Source organism: Physeter macrocephalus, chromosome 2 (assembly GCF_002837175.3).
Source record: "Physeter macrocephalus isolate SW-GA chromosome 2, ASM283717v5, whole genome shotgun sequence".
Lineage (NCBI taxonomy): Eukaryota > Metazoa > Chordata > Mammalia > Artiodactyla > Physeteridae > Physeter > Physeter macrocephalus.
Window position 1 is genome coordinate 48,549,163 of NC_041215.1, and position 15,518 is coordinate 48,564,680.

Sequence of the window (15,518 nt, forward strand, 5' to 3'; positions counted from 1 at the left end):
ATCCCACATGCCGCGGAGCGGCTGGGCCCGTGAGCCATGGCCGCTGAGCCTGCGCGTCCGGAGCCTGTGCCCCGCAACGGGAAAGGCCACAACAGTGAGAGGCCCGCGTACCGCAAAAAAAAAAAAATACATATTAAAGAAAGGATTACTACTATTATTAGGGCATATTAAATGTAGAAAAAAAGTTGCTTAAGTAACCTTGGAAAATAATTTTACCTGAAGACCTAGTGAATATTCTAGCTATTTGACTGCCAGTATTCCATTTGCTAGGGACAAATACATTTGGATTAGTTGAGGTAATCACTAACATGGCAGAAACCAGAGTCTTTTGTTCAAATGATTTTCAACTGCTGGTTGAGCCAATGTCTGAAATACTCAAATCACATAGAAACATTCCTTGTGCTACTACCACTAGTTATTCACTGTTTATTATGAATTATCATTTCTCCAGGGAATCCTTGAAATAGACGGTGTCCACTGTTTTCACTAGGCATTTTTGGTCCACTGTCACAATAAATGACCTTATCAATTGTTTTACTTATGTTAAGAAAATCTTCAAAATGTTGGATTCTATTTGTTAAACATTAACTTCTGTTCACTTCATATTCCATTTTTCTTACAATCTTTGCCACTGTTTTTATTCAATCTAATCATAATTATCAAACATTACATAGTACTATTTTCTTACATTTAATAAGGATCAATAACCAGTCCCTGAAACTGTACATCACAAACATCAATAAAACATGATTATTGAATTCAAATCACCAAACATTCAACATCTGAAAACTAAATTTATTCTATCACAGCACTCTTTTTTTTCTTCTTAACTTGATTGTACATTTCCTTCATTTCTCTACCAAGTTTTATATTAGTAGCATTTGTAAGAATAAGTTTTTTCTGTAAATCATAAAATAAATGAATACATTTTGAAATTCTCATGCATACCTTTTCCCCAGGCAAGCACAAATAAATTTTTATACTCTCATGTGGGAGGGGTAGAGAGCAGAATAGTGAGGGGGGGAATGTATGTGCCTGTGACAATGTGACATACAGAAAGAGAAAGACAGTTAATAGTTTGTGAATTTCCGACATGAGTAATCAAGTGAATCACAAATTACTCTTTTGGAAGAAGATATATAAAAACTCTGATTTACTAGGAAAAAAGTCAACAAACACAGGTAGTTGTTACCAATTAGCATAAAACTAATAGTTTCCAAGGTATTTTAACAAACACTACCGTTGATGAGCTTATAATTATCAAATCTGTTTCTTGTTTTTTGTTGTGGTTGTTGTTTTTTAATCCCACCTTCACTATCACATTGTAAACTATCATTCAGTGAAAAATCACAGGTCTCATCTAGGTGATACTGCAATAAGCATTAAAGAAAGAATTAAAATTAACCCTTCAATGTACTGCTCACATAAACAGTGCAATTCTATGTGTATATGTGTGTATATGCAAAACACGTAGGGAATACACTTATTTAAGTGCATTCATACTTGCGTATATAGCTTTCCAAAAGCCATTAGCTATGCTAGAAAATCTAAGAATCCTGTCTACTGGTCTGCAAATGAAATCCTTAAAGGGTGGCATATAATATAAATTGAAACTCACTGTGAAAGGATTGAAGAATACTGATTGTCCATTCATCTGTTAATCTTCCTGTTTTTGTTATCTGGATACATTTGAGCTGATTTGAAGATTCTCTCGATTCAATCCAACAAATCATATCTTCATTGTAAATAAAATCCAGAGTATGAATTTCATTTCCATTGACTGAGCTCAGGGTTGCCATTTTACTTCCATTAAGATACAAAACCTCAACTGTTTCAGAATTTGCAATTAACAGCAAAGGCGGCCTATCTGTAGGTTCTGGAATAAAACAGAAAGAGGAAAGTGAGTTCAGTAAAAGAGTCACTTTAAAAAAAATAATTTTGCATTACTTATTAAAAGTTATTCCTATATTTTTAATGCATCTTTACAATTTTAAAAATTGCTTGCCAAATGTATTTGTTAGTAACCCGTATATGCTTCAGTAACTATATCACTTCATTTCTTTAAGGACAACATAGTCCACTGAGCATTTGTATTCTTAATTTCCTTAGTCATAATGTGTTGTCTAAATATGAGGACAATGCTATTTGCTTTCACTGTTGGTAAATAAAGGAAATGCTGTTAGTTGTTTTTCTAGCAATGATGATGGATCTGGATTGACCTCTCCATACAGTGTTATAGACTTCCTTTGTGAGCAAGGGCACGCTTTTTTGAAGTGGATGTATGAGGTCAGAAGTAGATTCTGTGGAGTGGAACATGAAAAGCTCACAGACTCATACAAAGAGCACCTGTGACCTCAGGCTCATTGGCTCCCTGACAGACCCCTGGAGCCAAACAATCACACATTCCCTTAGTGACTAGATCATGGTCACTGAACCAGTTCCTTTCACATTTCTTCTCTACAGTCAGGAAAATAAGATTCTCGAGGTAAAAGAAACTTGTTCACTACCACTTTTTGAAACAATGCATCTTTGCTTGTGCTAGGATTGGTGAGTTTTTGGTAAATACATACTAATTGACCAGAGTCACAATACCTTTAACATATAAAGTTAACAGAAAAGTCCGTGTAAAATTAGCGTTGAAAGAGTTTAGCTCTATAATCATAATCAGAGTAGCTTTCGTGCTAATTAGGGAATAGGGAAAATTTGGAAACCTCCAACTTCTCCTTTTTGCTGCCTTACACCCATTGTGTCAACAAATCTCTTTGACTCTGATGTCAAACACATCAGTGACTCCTACTACCATCCTGCCCCAAGCTGCCATCACGTCTCAACCAGATCATTACAACTGCCTTCCAATTGGTTTCTCTGTCTCCATCTATGCCCTCCTCTTCCTGAGTCTATGGCAACACAATAGCCAGTCATATCCTTAAAATGTTAAGGCACATCAAGGAAGTCTTCTGCCCAGTTCCTCAAAGGGTTCCCATTTCAATCAGAGGGAAAGTCAAAGCCTTTAAAATGGTTTATAAAGCCCTAACTGATGTGTGTTCTCATTACTCTTTGACCTCGTTTCCTTCATCTCCTTACTACTCCCACCTTTGTTTATCTTGCTCCACACGTACTGGTCTTCTTATTGTTCTGTGAACAAGCCAAGTAAGCTGCCATCTCAGAGGCTCTTCCTTCTTCCTAGAATAATCATCATATTTCAGAATGGCCAACTTGACATGCTGACCTCCTTTTGGGTGTTATTTGGATGTCACCGTTCTGGTGAGGACTTCTCTTACCACTTTACCTTGTAAAAAACTACAAGCCCCTACACTCTCGGTACACCTTCCCGAGTTTATTTTTCACTTATCACTACCATACATTGTATATATCTTATTTATTTCTCTGGTGTATTTTTCTACTTCTGCTGATGTTATCTCTAGCATTTATGAAAAGTCTGGAACCTATTGGTCGTTCACTACAAATTTTCTGAATAAGTCCAAAGGACACATGGAACCCTTACACGGTAAAGTTTGTTAGAAACATTCTGTGAAACGTTACAAAGTAATTTGGATTTCTTAACCTATGGATGGAATCTGGAGAAATACTGTCTCTTCAGAAAATTTCATAAACATTATTAGATCATTCAGGACATTGATACTGAGCACTGTAATGGTAGGAGAAAAGCAAATGTACATACTATGGCTAATATAATTAAACGTCTAACATTTTGAACACATTATTTAATGGTCTTCATCATTTCTTGGGGAAGTAGGAATATCAGGGTCCTTTTGTATCTTTCAAATAGAAGAGCTCTCCAATGAAGATGATTTTGGGTCTCCCCTAAATGCCTAAAATGTCAACTCTGAAACACATCCCAAGGCCTTCCATGAGTATTTGAATTTTTACTCCCAAGAAATTACTTCAATCAAGCCATAGGATTCTTCTCTGCCTTCAGAAAGGCATTAAATTTTTTTTTTAATCTTAAAACAACAAAACAAACAAAAGTAAACAACAATACAATCTCAGTGAGATTATAAACTAAATAGCCCAACAGTTTCTTCCCAGTGGATAAGTGAACTTGTCCCTGGACTGCTTGGTATAAACCAACAAAAAGTAAGTCTCAAAAATACTAATATTATTTCCATAATAAAGAGTTCTCTTAGAAGAATCAGTAAAATTGTGAACTGTCTCTACTTATGTAACCTTGTCAAGTGACTACATCTGAGCTTGGTTAGCCAGCTGGCTCCTCTCTCAATCTCTTAAAGCCATATTGAATCATGTAATACTTGCTCTTGCCATTCCTTAACGTGGAAGTCTAAACTTGGTCTCTTTTCAACAGTACTAGCTGTTTGTTTTCCAGTTGACCTTGGCATTCCTGAAGCCTGTTGGATCATGGATGGATTTCTCAGGTTAGGAAGGGGTCTTAGACAGCTGTGTTATCAGGTTAACAAAGATATACTGACACTAATGTCAGTGCTTATGGTCTTCATTTGACAGCCAAAATGACCTTTAGTGAAATCACCTCTCATTCAAAAATGAACCACTACTGCCAAGCAGTAGACAACAATTTCTAAACTGCCTACCGGTCAGTACATTTAAGTATGTCATAAACATTCTTTGAAGAGAGGCTGGAATTTGAAGGAACATTGAGTTTCTCTTGAGAAACTGAGATAAAAATAAATTAATGGTCAACACAGGCAATGCTTACTGGACACAACTGGTCAAGCTATTTGATTTTTGTAGCTGCCTTTTGAGTGAGTCAGTTGCTTATCTTAACACAAAACATATCAACCACTGATTTTAAAGCTTCAGATAAACAGAAAGCCAATAAAGAGAAAGTCAGGTGCTTCATAAATTGACATGGTTTGATATAATAATGGTGACTTTTAAAATTCAAATGACATACTGGAGGAAGGATACTTCTAGTGTTAGTTGTGATGTGCTTTACTGAAGTAATACTCATGTGTCTCTGCTAATTATTATCTATGGTTTCCCACGTAAGACAAATAAAACATAAGGCCTGATACGGGAGTGGGAGAAGCTACTGAAACACAAGAACCCACAAAAATCATCAGGGGCTAGGGATATAAATCTTTTTTTTTCCTACTTCATGATGAAAGGAGGCATAGGCCTGACAAAGGTTATCCGTCTCTACCCGCACTACACTGATCTCTAGTGGGCATCATTACCACATGCTTCCACATGCCAAGTGAAGATCATCATTAGCTTGGGTAATGATGATAAAAGACTGATAAGAATAAATGTCATGCTCATATCAGATGCCACACTTAGACTCAGTGAACAGTTTCCTTGAAGGAACAGTTAGAAAATACATCAGATGACTTCAGTCAAAGGGTTTTCTACATCATCACTTAATGAGAAGTAATAAATATTAACCTTCCACATAGAAGAGATTGGAACACAGAAAGCCCTCAGTCAATACTCTGGCGTAGAGAATCAAGACTTAAGTTGAATAAACCTCTACGATAGGCTATCAACTGATTCATGTTGGAGGAGGAAAACTGTCCTCACCCTCTTCACTCCCACCCATATATCAACAGCATAAAAAAGAGTATTTTCTCTCCCAAACAGTTATAGAGATGTGTATAATCAGAACGTGATTTTTTCCTATCATGTTATATTAATCAATGTCATAATTTTTAAAAACTGATTAGAAAACTGAGAATTAAAAACAGAAGCTTGGAAACATGAAATATCTCATTTGACTAGATTCATAAAAATATCTCTTTAAATTCCAAGCCACTATAACCATATCCTTGCAAACATATCCTTCTCCTCTCATAGTCAAGAATATACTAAAAATGTTTTTATATACTTATAATAATATGATTTTGACATATAGCTGATGTTAAATAAATGTTTTCAGAGTGAATAAAACTAATTATTACAGCTTCATTTAAACTCCCTATTCTTCCATTCAATTCTAAGAATGTTAATTCAGCTAGTTTCACTTTAAGTAATTGGAATTGTGGATTCAGATAATTAAAAATAAATATAAGCCTAATAAATATTTATGTACATAATAAATGTATCTATATCACATATACACATAGAAAAGTATGTATTATCTAGTTATACTGTGTTCTGATTTCCCCTAATTAATCCTGTAACTGTAAGCAATTATCTCCAGTGAATGAAGTTAGGTAGGTGCACCTCAATATGTTATTTCAAAGATGAGAAAAAAAAAAGAATGAGGTTCAACTGTTTAAAAGGTTAAATGATAACTTCCATGTAAAGTATATAAAATGAAGAGCCAGACTAAAGCATGGGAAAAGGGAAAATTGTTATCTGTACAGCCCAAAGAATTGGTTTTCAACCAATACAAACTTAAAATAACTTAAAGAAGAATTTAAACAATTTTATTTTTAGTTTATCATATACAAATGTATGAAGTCTTTAATAATAAGGAAAATATGATGAAGTTAGAAATGAGAAGAATGATAACAACTTGTAGCAAAAAATTATGCAAACCCTCATAGGAAGTGACGTGTAACTATATGCAACAAAAGTGAAGAGCAATCTGTATAAAGAGACTAAATTTTAAAAAAAAAGAAAACTTCTAAAATTATGCAATGAACAAAAATTTGAATATGAAATACTAGGAGGAAATTATCTAGTTTAAAAAAGAGAAAAAAAGCATTATTCAAATAATATAATAAATTACAGACCAAAGTCAACTAAACCAAACTGAAAATGTGGATAAAGTTAACCATATAAGTGAAAAAAAGATACAGGGCTGAAATATTTTCATTTCCAAGACATATATGGCCAAATTTGTTTCTCCATTTTCCTCAACTATTTTGTCAATGGAAAAATCTCTTTACTGAACTGAATGATATTTAGAATAAGTACATGCTGTGCCACATGTCAGAGGAAACTATTTTATCAGATTTTACAAAAGAAAAAGTAAAATATGAATCGAATGTGGAAACATTAAAATGCATTAAAAACAGTTTTCACCTAAGCAAGAAAATGTAATTACTACAACTATACTGTAATTTATCTTAGCACTACCTTTTATTGTCACAATGCATTTATACTAAACTCTTAATTGATTGGATGAAAATGCTTTATTGTATTTTTTATTTTTTAGAATTTATAGCTCTAAGGTATTCAACTAGTATCTGAAGGGGATCAGCAGGACAGTCTGTCTTCAAGAAAGATATAACTAACAGAAAAATTGATATACATATATATACATCTCTAAATATATATAAAAGTCTATATTTTTAAAGTCAGGTTTGGTACCTTTCATAAAACATGTATAGTAACATTGAGTTCCAACGAATGTTTAGATATATCTTTCTATGATTGAATGTTTGAGTCCCCTAAATTCATATGTTGAAATCCTAACCCCCAAAGATGACAGTATTGGGAGGTGACAGTTGGGAGGTGCTTAGGTCCCAAAGCTGGAACGCTTATGAATAACTCCCTTATGAAAGAAGCTCTAGAGAGATCCCTAGCACCTTCTGCCATGTGAAAATACAATATGTCTGCACCCCAGAAGACAGCCCTCACCAGACCATGCTGGCACTCTGATCTCAGACTTCCAGCCTCTAGAGAAATAAATTTCTGTTATCTATAAGTTACCCAGTCTGTGGTATTTTGTTACAGCAGCACAAATGTACAAAAACATATCTGTTTAATAGAGTTACAAGTTCCTTAATGATGATGACATTTGATTTCAGCTTTGCCTTGATGGAAGAACAGGAATTGGACATGCAGAGATTAAAAAAAAAAAAAAGTTGAAGAAGAAGAAGAAAAAAGGAAGTCAGGTGAAACAAACAGTTTTGACAAAAGCACATATGTGGGAAAGACTAAGATGTGTTGGGAAGAGACTAACCTCAGTTTTTCCGTTTCTGAGGGTACAGCATGCATTAGTGGTGAAAGTACTTCATCATGATAATGACAATAGCAAACTTTTTGAGCATATTTTAGGAGCTAGCTTCATCTTTATCAGTATATTGTATACTCAAAACACCTCTAAGAATCAGGTGCTAATATTATCCACATTTTATATATAAGAAAACTAAGTTATTTAGAGTTTAAGTAACTTGCTTAAGATCACAAAGCTACTAAGTAAAAAGAACTAGATTCAAACTCACATAGAGCTTGCAGTAGCTGAGAAAGTAGGTTGAGAAAACATTGCACAGGTCATTTAATGTCAAGATGATAAACTTATTTTTAATTTGGGGTACAATGGAAAGTCAATATAAATATTAGAAAGTATAACGAGCAAAAATATCTTGAAGATCAACTGGGAAATGATACATAGAATAGGATATGCGTGAGTAGAATATAGTAGGATAGGTATATTTCCCATTTAATTTCTAAAATTGTTTTTGCTTTTACTTTTAAAGTGGTGTAATATAATTCAAATCAGATGGGAAGGTAGTATGTAAAAGTCTTGTTTATACACTTGCCTTGGTGGTAGTATTCTGGAGTGAGTTTGGAAAGGAGTTAGGTAAAAAGGAAAAGGTATTTCTGTTCTCCTTTAGATTGACGCAATACAGCAAGAAAGAACGACCATGTGTGCCGAAATTTCTATTGGAAGCAGGGGCCAGTGAAGAAATGTAAGCCCCAGAGAATCCGCAGAGGTTCAGGAACACATTAAATTTCACACATATAAATCGAGAAAGGTATTTATCTTTTTAATTATAAAGATGGTAACCCAAGGTTATTAGTAAAAAACAAAACTTATATAGACACAGGTATTGAATATCTGGATTACTGAACAGGGAAATGCTATTTTAATTTCTCAGAAAATAGGTAGAAGAACCTAAAATGGGTGGTGTTGTGTCCTACATAGAGATGGGGTAATGTAATAAAGTCGAAGTTTTAAACTGTAGTGACTGTTTTATGTAGATAATAAGGGGCATGGGGTCAAAGATTCCGTGGAAATTTGAGATTTGGGTGATAGGGAGGAACAGGAAAAAAAGCAGAGTCGGTTTTATGAGAAGATGATGGGTTTACTGCTGGCATATTAGGTCAGTGTTGTCTTTTGTAATCTTGTCTTGGGCATGGTGAAAACTCACTCAGGTAAACTACTGATCAACCTGAATTACAGACTTTAAAACAATGTAACCTTTTTGTTATTTGGATGTTAATAGTGAAATACCGCTACCTTCATTTAGAGGATATTTCAATGTGAAATGTGATGATTGAGAAGCAATGAAATATGTTGTTTCGCAGGAATAAGGAACATTTTCTGAAAAACAATTAAAGCCAATAACATCGTGCCACACACACACACTAAAAGAGGTTCTCATTTTGCAAATCAGCAGCTCTCACAATTTCCATTTCTTAAAGAGTCGATCCACCAGATCAAGGAAGTATTATATTTCCCCTACTAACTGCAAAGTCTTACTTGGCACATGGTAAGTGGTCAATAAATGAATGACACATGAAGGGCTGTTTGAATATGGATTTGCCAATGTTTTTAAAGATATTTTACTGATTTTTTAAGAATGGTAGTGTATTTCAAAAAACTAAAGAATGATAGTGTATTTCAATAAGTAAAATGACAAAAAATAATGCATTGTGATTTTTAATCAGGAAAATGAAATAAATTTAATTATACTGAATTTAATTAATTAAAGTATAAATTTAATTAAATTGAAGGGTTATTTTGGTAAATCTCAAAATCTCAGAGTATGATTCATTCAAATTTTTTTTTTTTTTGGTACGCGGGCCTCTCACTGCTGTGGCCTCTCCCGTTGCGGAGCACAGGCTCCGGACGCGCAGGCTCAGCGGCCATTGCTCACGGGCCCAGCCGCTCCGCGGCATGTGGGATCTTCCCGGACCGGGGCACGAACCCGTATCCCCTGCATCGGCAGGCGGACTCTCAACCACTGCGCCACCAGGGAAGCGCGATTCATTCAAATTTTAGGTTACTGAATTAATATTAAAATTAGCAGAGAGTCCAGGGATGGTCAATTCACATTCGTTACTGAGAGGTGGCCTATGGCTACTTTTGAATCTCCTAATCACCTTTCTAATTGTGGCAAACAGAAACTTCTTTAGCTATAGAAGCACATTTTTCCCAATTCAGACATGTCCCTTTAATTTATAAATTGGTAATGATTGAATTTAATAAGTAATAGATATTGGCTCATTTAAAAATTGCTTTACACTTATACTAGGTACCTAGAATAGTCAAATTCACAGAGTCAGAAAGTACATTGGTAGATGCCACGGGCTGGGGGATGCGGGGGTGCGGAGGGGGAATGGGGAGTTAGTGTTTAATGGGGACAGAGTTTCAGTTTAGAAAGGTGAAAAATTGGAGGGATGGATGATGGTGAGCGTTGCACAACAATGTGAACGTACTTAGTGCTACTGAACTGTACAGTTAAATATGGTTAAAATACTATGTTTTATATTATGTGATGTTTACCACAATAAAAAACAACATTAAAAAATTGCTTTATAAATATTTCCAGTTTGAAAGCATGGGTCCTTTAAAAAGCCACTTTTGCCTCCTGAAAAGAAAATACTGTCTCAGTGTTTGCATATTTATTTATACATTTAACAAAGATTTATTGAGCATGACTAGCTTCCGCCACGCATTTGTCTAGATGCTAGAGATACAGCAGTTAACGAAACTAATAAAATTTTTTGTTCTTGTAGAGCTTACATTTTAGTGGAGGAGAAAGTCAATAAGCAGGTAAACCAATACTATTTAAAATTTTTTTGGCAGTGTTAAATTCTATGAGGAAAGGTAAAGCATTGGTAGGAACGTGGATGCAGGCTGTTCTTTAGAGAAAGTAGTGCAATTCAGAACATATTTAAAAGTTTGAAATAAAGGGTTTGAGAGAAAGAATGGAGTCAAGGCAGACTCCAGTATTTTGGCTTGGACAATTGGGTGAATGGGTCACATTAACCAAGTTGGCCATCACTGGAGAAAGCATTATTAGGGGAGAGAATCAAGAGCTTGGGACACATAGAGTTAGATATTTCCATTAAATTTCCAAATGGAGATGGTAAGTTGGATCTCAATATTCAAGTGAATCTGGTGTTCAACAAAGCGCTCAGGGCTGGTGATAAAAACTGGCAAGTCTCAGTCTCTAGATGTTTAATAAAACCACGGAGGAGGATGTGTTTTTAAAGTCATGATACAGGATGAGAGCACTTAGGAAATCAATAAAAGAAGAGAAGATGTCCAAAGGACTGAACACTGAGTCATGCTGAAAATACTGACAAAATGAGGATTATGCAGCAAAATAAACTGAGGGGAAAAAAATACCCAGTAAGGTAAGAGGAGAACTCCAAGAATATACTCTTTAAAAGGGAAAGTATTCAAGGAGGAGACAGGATCAGTTGTGTGCTAAGGACTGATAATTGAGTAATTAAGCAACTAGAGGTCACTAGTAACTTTGACAACAGAGGTTTAAGTAAGTGATAAGAAGGTAAGACCCACTGAAGGAGGAGGAGAAAATAGAGAAAGAGACAACACACTGAGTTCTTCTATAACGGGAAAAGAAAAATGGAGTGGTAGCTGGAGAGAAATACAGTTTTAAAGGAGGTTGTTTTGCAGCCTCTTTACTACATCCTTGTATAGTGATGGAAATGATCCAGGAGAAAAGAATATCTTGATGATTCAAGGAATAAAGAAGACAACTGTCTGAGTCTAACTCTTGTACAAGTGAGAGAAGGTGATACTGATGCACAGAGGCTGGGATTGCCCTTAGATAGGAACAAAGTCAGTTTGTTCTTCAATTCAAATAAGAGAAGGATGAAGTGATTAGTTCTAGATTCAGATAGATTGGTAGATGTAGTTCAGGATGAGAAAGTTCTCTTTTGACTGCTTCTATTTTCTCAGGGGAATATGAAACAAGACCATCATCTTAGAATAAGGAGGAAGGAGGTAGACATCTGAAAATTCATTATCTAGAGGTGGAAAAGGGAAAGGTCATTTAACCTATTTCACTGTTTTCTGACAGGGCTGACAACGGATGTAAATAGATAACCTATATTTAAGATCACAATCTTCTACTTTGCTATTAAAAAAACAGACTAGTTCTAAATACTCAATGGTGATTATATACCAAACTTTTAGCTACTTTACTAGATATATATCCCTTGTAATTTGATGGTATGTTGTTCTAAACCTCTAAAGTCTGTTAAGATATAATTTGTCTAATAAGTTGGCAAGTATTATTTTTCATGGAAAGCAAAGATGGAGGCTGTGTGAGTCCTAGTGCGAAGAAGAAATGCTCACACACATTTAAAAATGCATTCAATACAATGGATTTTTTTCTTCTCAGGACTAAAATGACGTTAAGCAGCTTGACTAGGGAGAATATGCAGAATATTTGTCATCAAAGTCAAGGGCAAATATGAACTCTGGGGGAAGAGTGCTAAAGAGACATTCTCTAACTGCTGTTATTACATTGTTGACTACAACTGATACAGGGGATGCCTTGAAAACTCTCTGAAAAAAAATTTCTCCCTTATTAAAAAAATTTTTTTTTTTCTGTCAGGTTTTAAGCTTAGGTTTTCAATAGCGCTATACTTACACTTTTCTCAAACAAAACAATAGAAAAATTATATATCCATGCGTAATCTTAAAATTAAACCACTTGTAATTTCTATGAATTTAAATGTGCCTCATTTCTTTTTGTTTTTCATTACATTTGTCCAATTTTAAGATAAAGAAAGGGAGTTAATTGTAGAACGTGACATGATCTATTACATATTTTATATTGAGGATTTAAATATTAGTTCAATCAATATCTATTCTATTAAAAAATACAATGATAGAAATTTGTACTTATATATTGTGTCATTTGTGAAAACAAAGTTTACTGATTGTCAAATCTAGAGCCCATAAATGTCGCCACGTAATTCTTAATATCCAAACAAAGACATCTGCAGCTAGATTGCAGCTAAGATGTTAAGTGGTAGAGAAAATGGAAGACATGCATTTTTTCTGTGTCTAATATTTTTTTAGACTGTGGGTAAATCAAAGGTGTCATGACACATAAAACACATGACAGGTAAGACTGTTATCAATCTTGCAAATTTGTTGCTGGAAAAAAGATTTAAGATATCAAGAAAGGTGTTAGACTGCGAAACTGATGTCCTCCAGGAAACAAAATATCAAAAACTTTTTTAAAAATTTAAAAAACCAGCAACAAAAGACATAGAACATTCATGAGGAGTTTTATATCTCAATACTGGCAAACTCATTAACAGTTGTGTGGGTAGAAAAAAGAAGTGTGATGCTTAATTTGGGTAATGGAAATTCCATCAGAAATCCTTGCCCTGTCCTGTCATGGAATGTGAATTCCAACTGAGTAAAGGGCCAGAGAAGATATACGGTAGGAGTACTCTAAAAGATAGAAAAATACTTTCAATGGCCAGGCCACATTATCAAAGGGAGTTGTGAAGCTCTAGTATTTGTACAGAATAGAGGCTTAGGATATACTGCCTGATTGCAGGTGGTGTCGCTTGTTCTCCAGCTGTATTTGCACAGCAAACACGCACTCGGACTGCATGTCTGTCTGAGGAGGAACTGGTTGAGGGAGCACATTTATGGAGATTATGCAGAGCTCCCCAGCCAATTTTGATGCCTCTACTACAGCAAAGGCAGGTTGAACCCTAAATAACATGATGAAACTGGCAAAAACAAAACAAACAAAAAAAACCCCCAAAACAACCATTACCCTTTGAATCTCTTCCAGCCTTTTGACTTTCCTTTTTTTGATCCTCAATATCCCAATACCCTTATTCTGCTTCCTGAATGTTTAGGAAATTGCTTACAGCATCCAAAGAGCATTTACCCAGCACATACTCTGTTCCAGGCACTGAGCTACTTCTCTGTCACTTACCACTTACCATAGTGTACATCATTTCCTCCATGCATATGTGACTGAGTAAAAAACGACAAATCTGGATTTCTATGCTGGTGCTGGTCTACTAGGCTTGCTCCTAGTTCAGAGCTTCTCATACACCATCATGTCATCAAGTGTCATTCATAGTTATGCCTCAATGAAATGACAAACTGTGCAGGAACTAGACCTTTGGACTATCTAAAAATAGTAAAAACTCTAAATAGTGAATCTTCACATTGTCAAGACATGATCACATATCATTCTGTGGGAAGCCATTCTTAGCCAGATGGTAGACTGAAACAGATCTGATCCATAGTTTAAGTTATCAAGGTCACTAAGACTTAATATGTTACTCTTCCTATGAACACTTAAATTTTAATATGGAGTGTTTCTTTTAAAAAGAAAAAAAAAGGCAATTATACTTTAATAACTGAATTCCAAGTATCACAAGTGGCTGATGAGTATGATACTCTGAGCAGGGGCCCTTCCCTTTCCTTTCCCTTTTTTTTTTTGTTTTTTTTGTTTTTTTTTAATTCCCAGGCTTGTCCCTTTTTATAAAAGTACCAGCCTATTCTATTCTCCCCATGAGCAGAGCCAGCCTTGACAGAAAACCATGGATGATTCCTCCAACCTTCCAAAAGGAAATTTTAAACTATTTATTAGTAGATGATAACAGAGATTAGAAGTAGGAGCCATAGGAAGTTATATTTTGTTTTATTTCTCTCTCTCTCTCTTTTTCTTTCTTTCTTTCTTTCCTCCTTTCTTTCTTTAAATTGCAACAAAGAAAGTGAGTATTATGAAAACACTCTCCAACGCTGTTTGGAGGTGTGCTTCTATGGATTACACAGGGATTATAATTTGTATTTCTTACAACTAAGAGTTCCATCGCCTAAAAAGTCTCCCCTTACCCTCTCCCAAATCAGTGAACGGCAAAGCATAAGCTGTAATAGAATCTCAAAGTTATTTAATGGACTCTCTTCTCTCACTACCCTGGTTGCTCTATGGCAAAAAGGTGTACTCTCTCTCACATGGTACCATTTAATGTGGTGACTCAACAATGATGAGCATAGAATTATTTAGTGCTCTTTATTTTGCTACTGCTTTGATGAAATCAATAGAGGCCTATAGGTTCCATAGAACTGAATGCTTGGGTAAATGCCTGCCTTAAGCAAGTGGTTAGGACACTGAAAAGTATAGTCCAAGGAGCCTGAATTTATCAGTTCATTCAAAATTGCCAACAGTTCATAAATTAAACAACCTTAGCTATTATTTTCACTCTCACAGGTTCTACATGAGCCCACTGTCAACCCTGGGTGCCCACATTTAACACATACTTCTATAACAAAATCAGTCTAAATCAGTGAAAAGAAAGTAAGCTAAATTAAAAAACAAACAAAAAGAAACTTTTCATTTTCAGATTTGATGTCATTATTAGAACTCTAATTTCGAAAAATATAAAAATATACAGGATGCTTTACTGGATACCTATAGATGCTTGACAGTTACTTTAAAACATCTTTTTTCAAGTGACAAGTCCTAACATTTAATTCAAAAATGACTATTTTTGTTTGTTTGTTTGTTTGTTTTTTTGTGGTATGCGGGCCTCCCTCTGTCGTGGCCTCTCCCGTTGCGGAGCACAGGCTCCGGACGCGCAGGCCCAGCGGCCATGGCTCACGGGCC

General features: G+C 35.1%; 1 protein-coding gene across 1 annotated transcript in view; it reads right to left on the bottom strand.

The window, feature by feature from the left end:
* LRP1B (LDL receptor related protein 1B) overlaps positions 1–15,518 on the bottom strand; it is a 1,933,320-nt gene that overhangs the window by 1,022,369 nt on the left and 895,433 nt on the right. Inside the window, exon 6 of the mRNA XM_024122386.1 lies at positions 1,619–1,876. Coding sequence (XP_023978154.1) covers positions 1,619–1,876 — 258 coding nt within the window. The remainder of the gene's footprint in view (positions 1–1,618; positions 1,877–15,518) is intronic.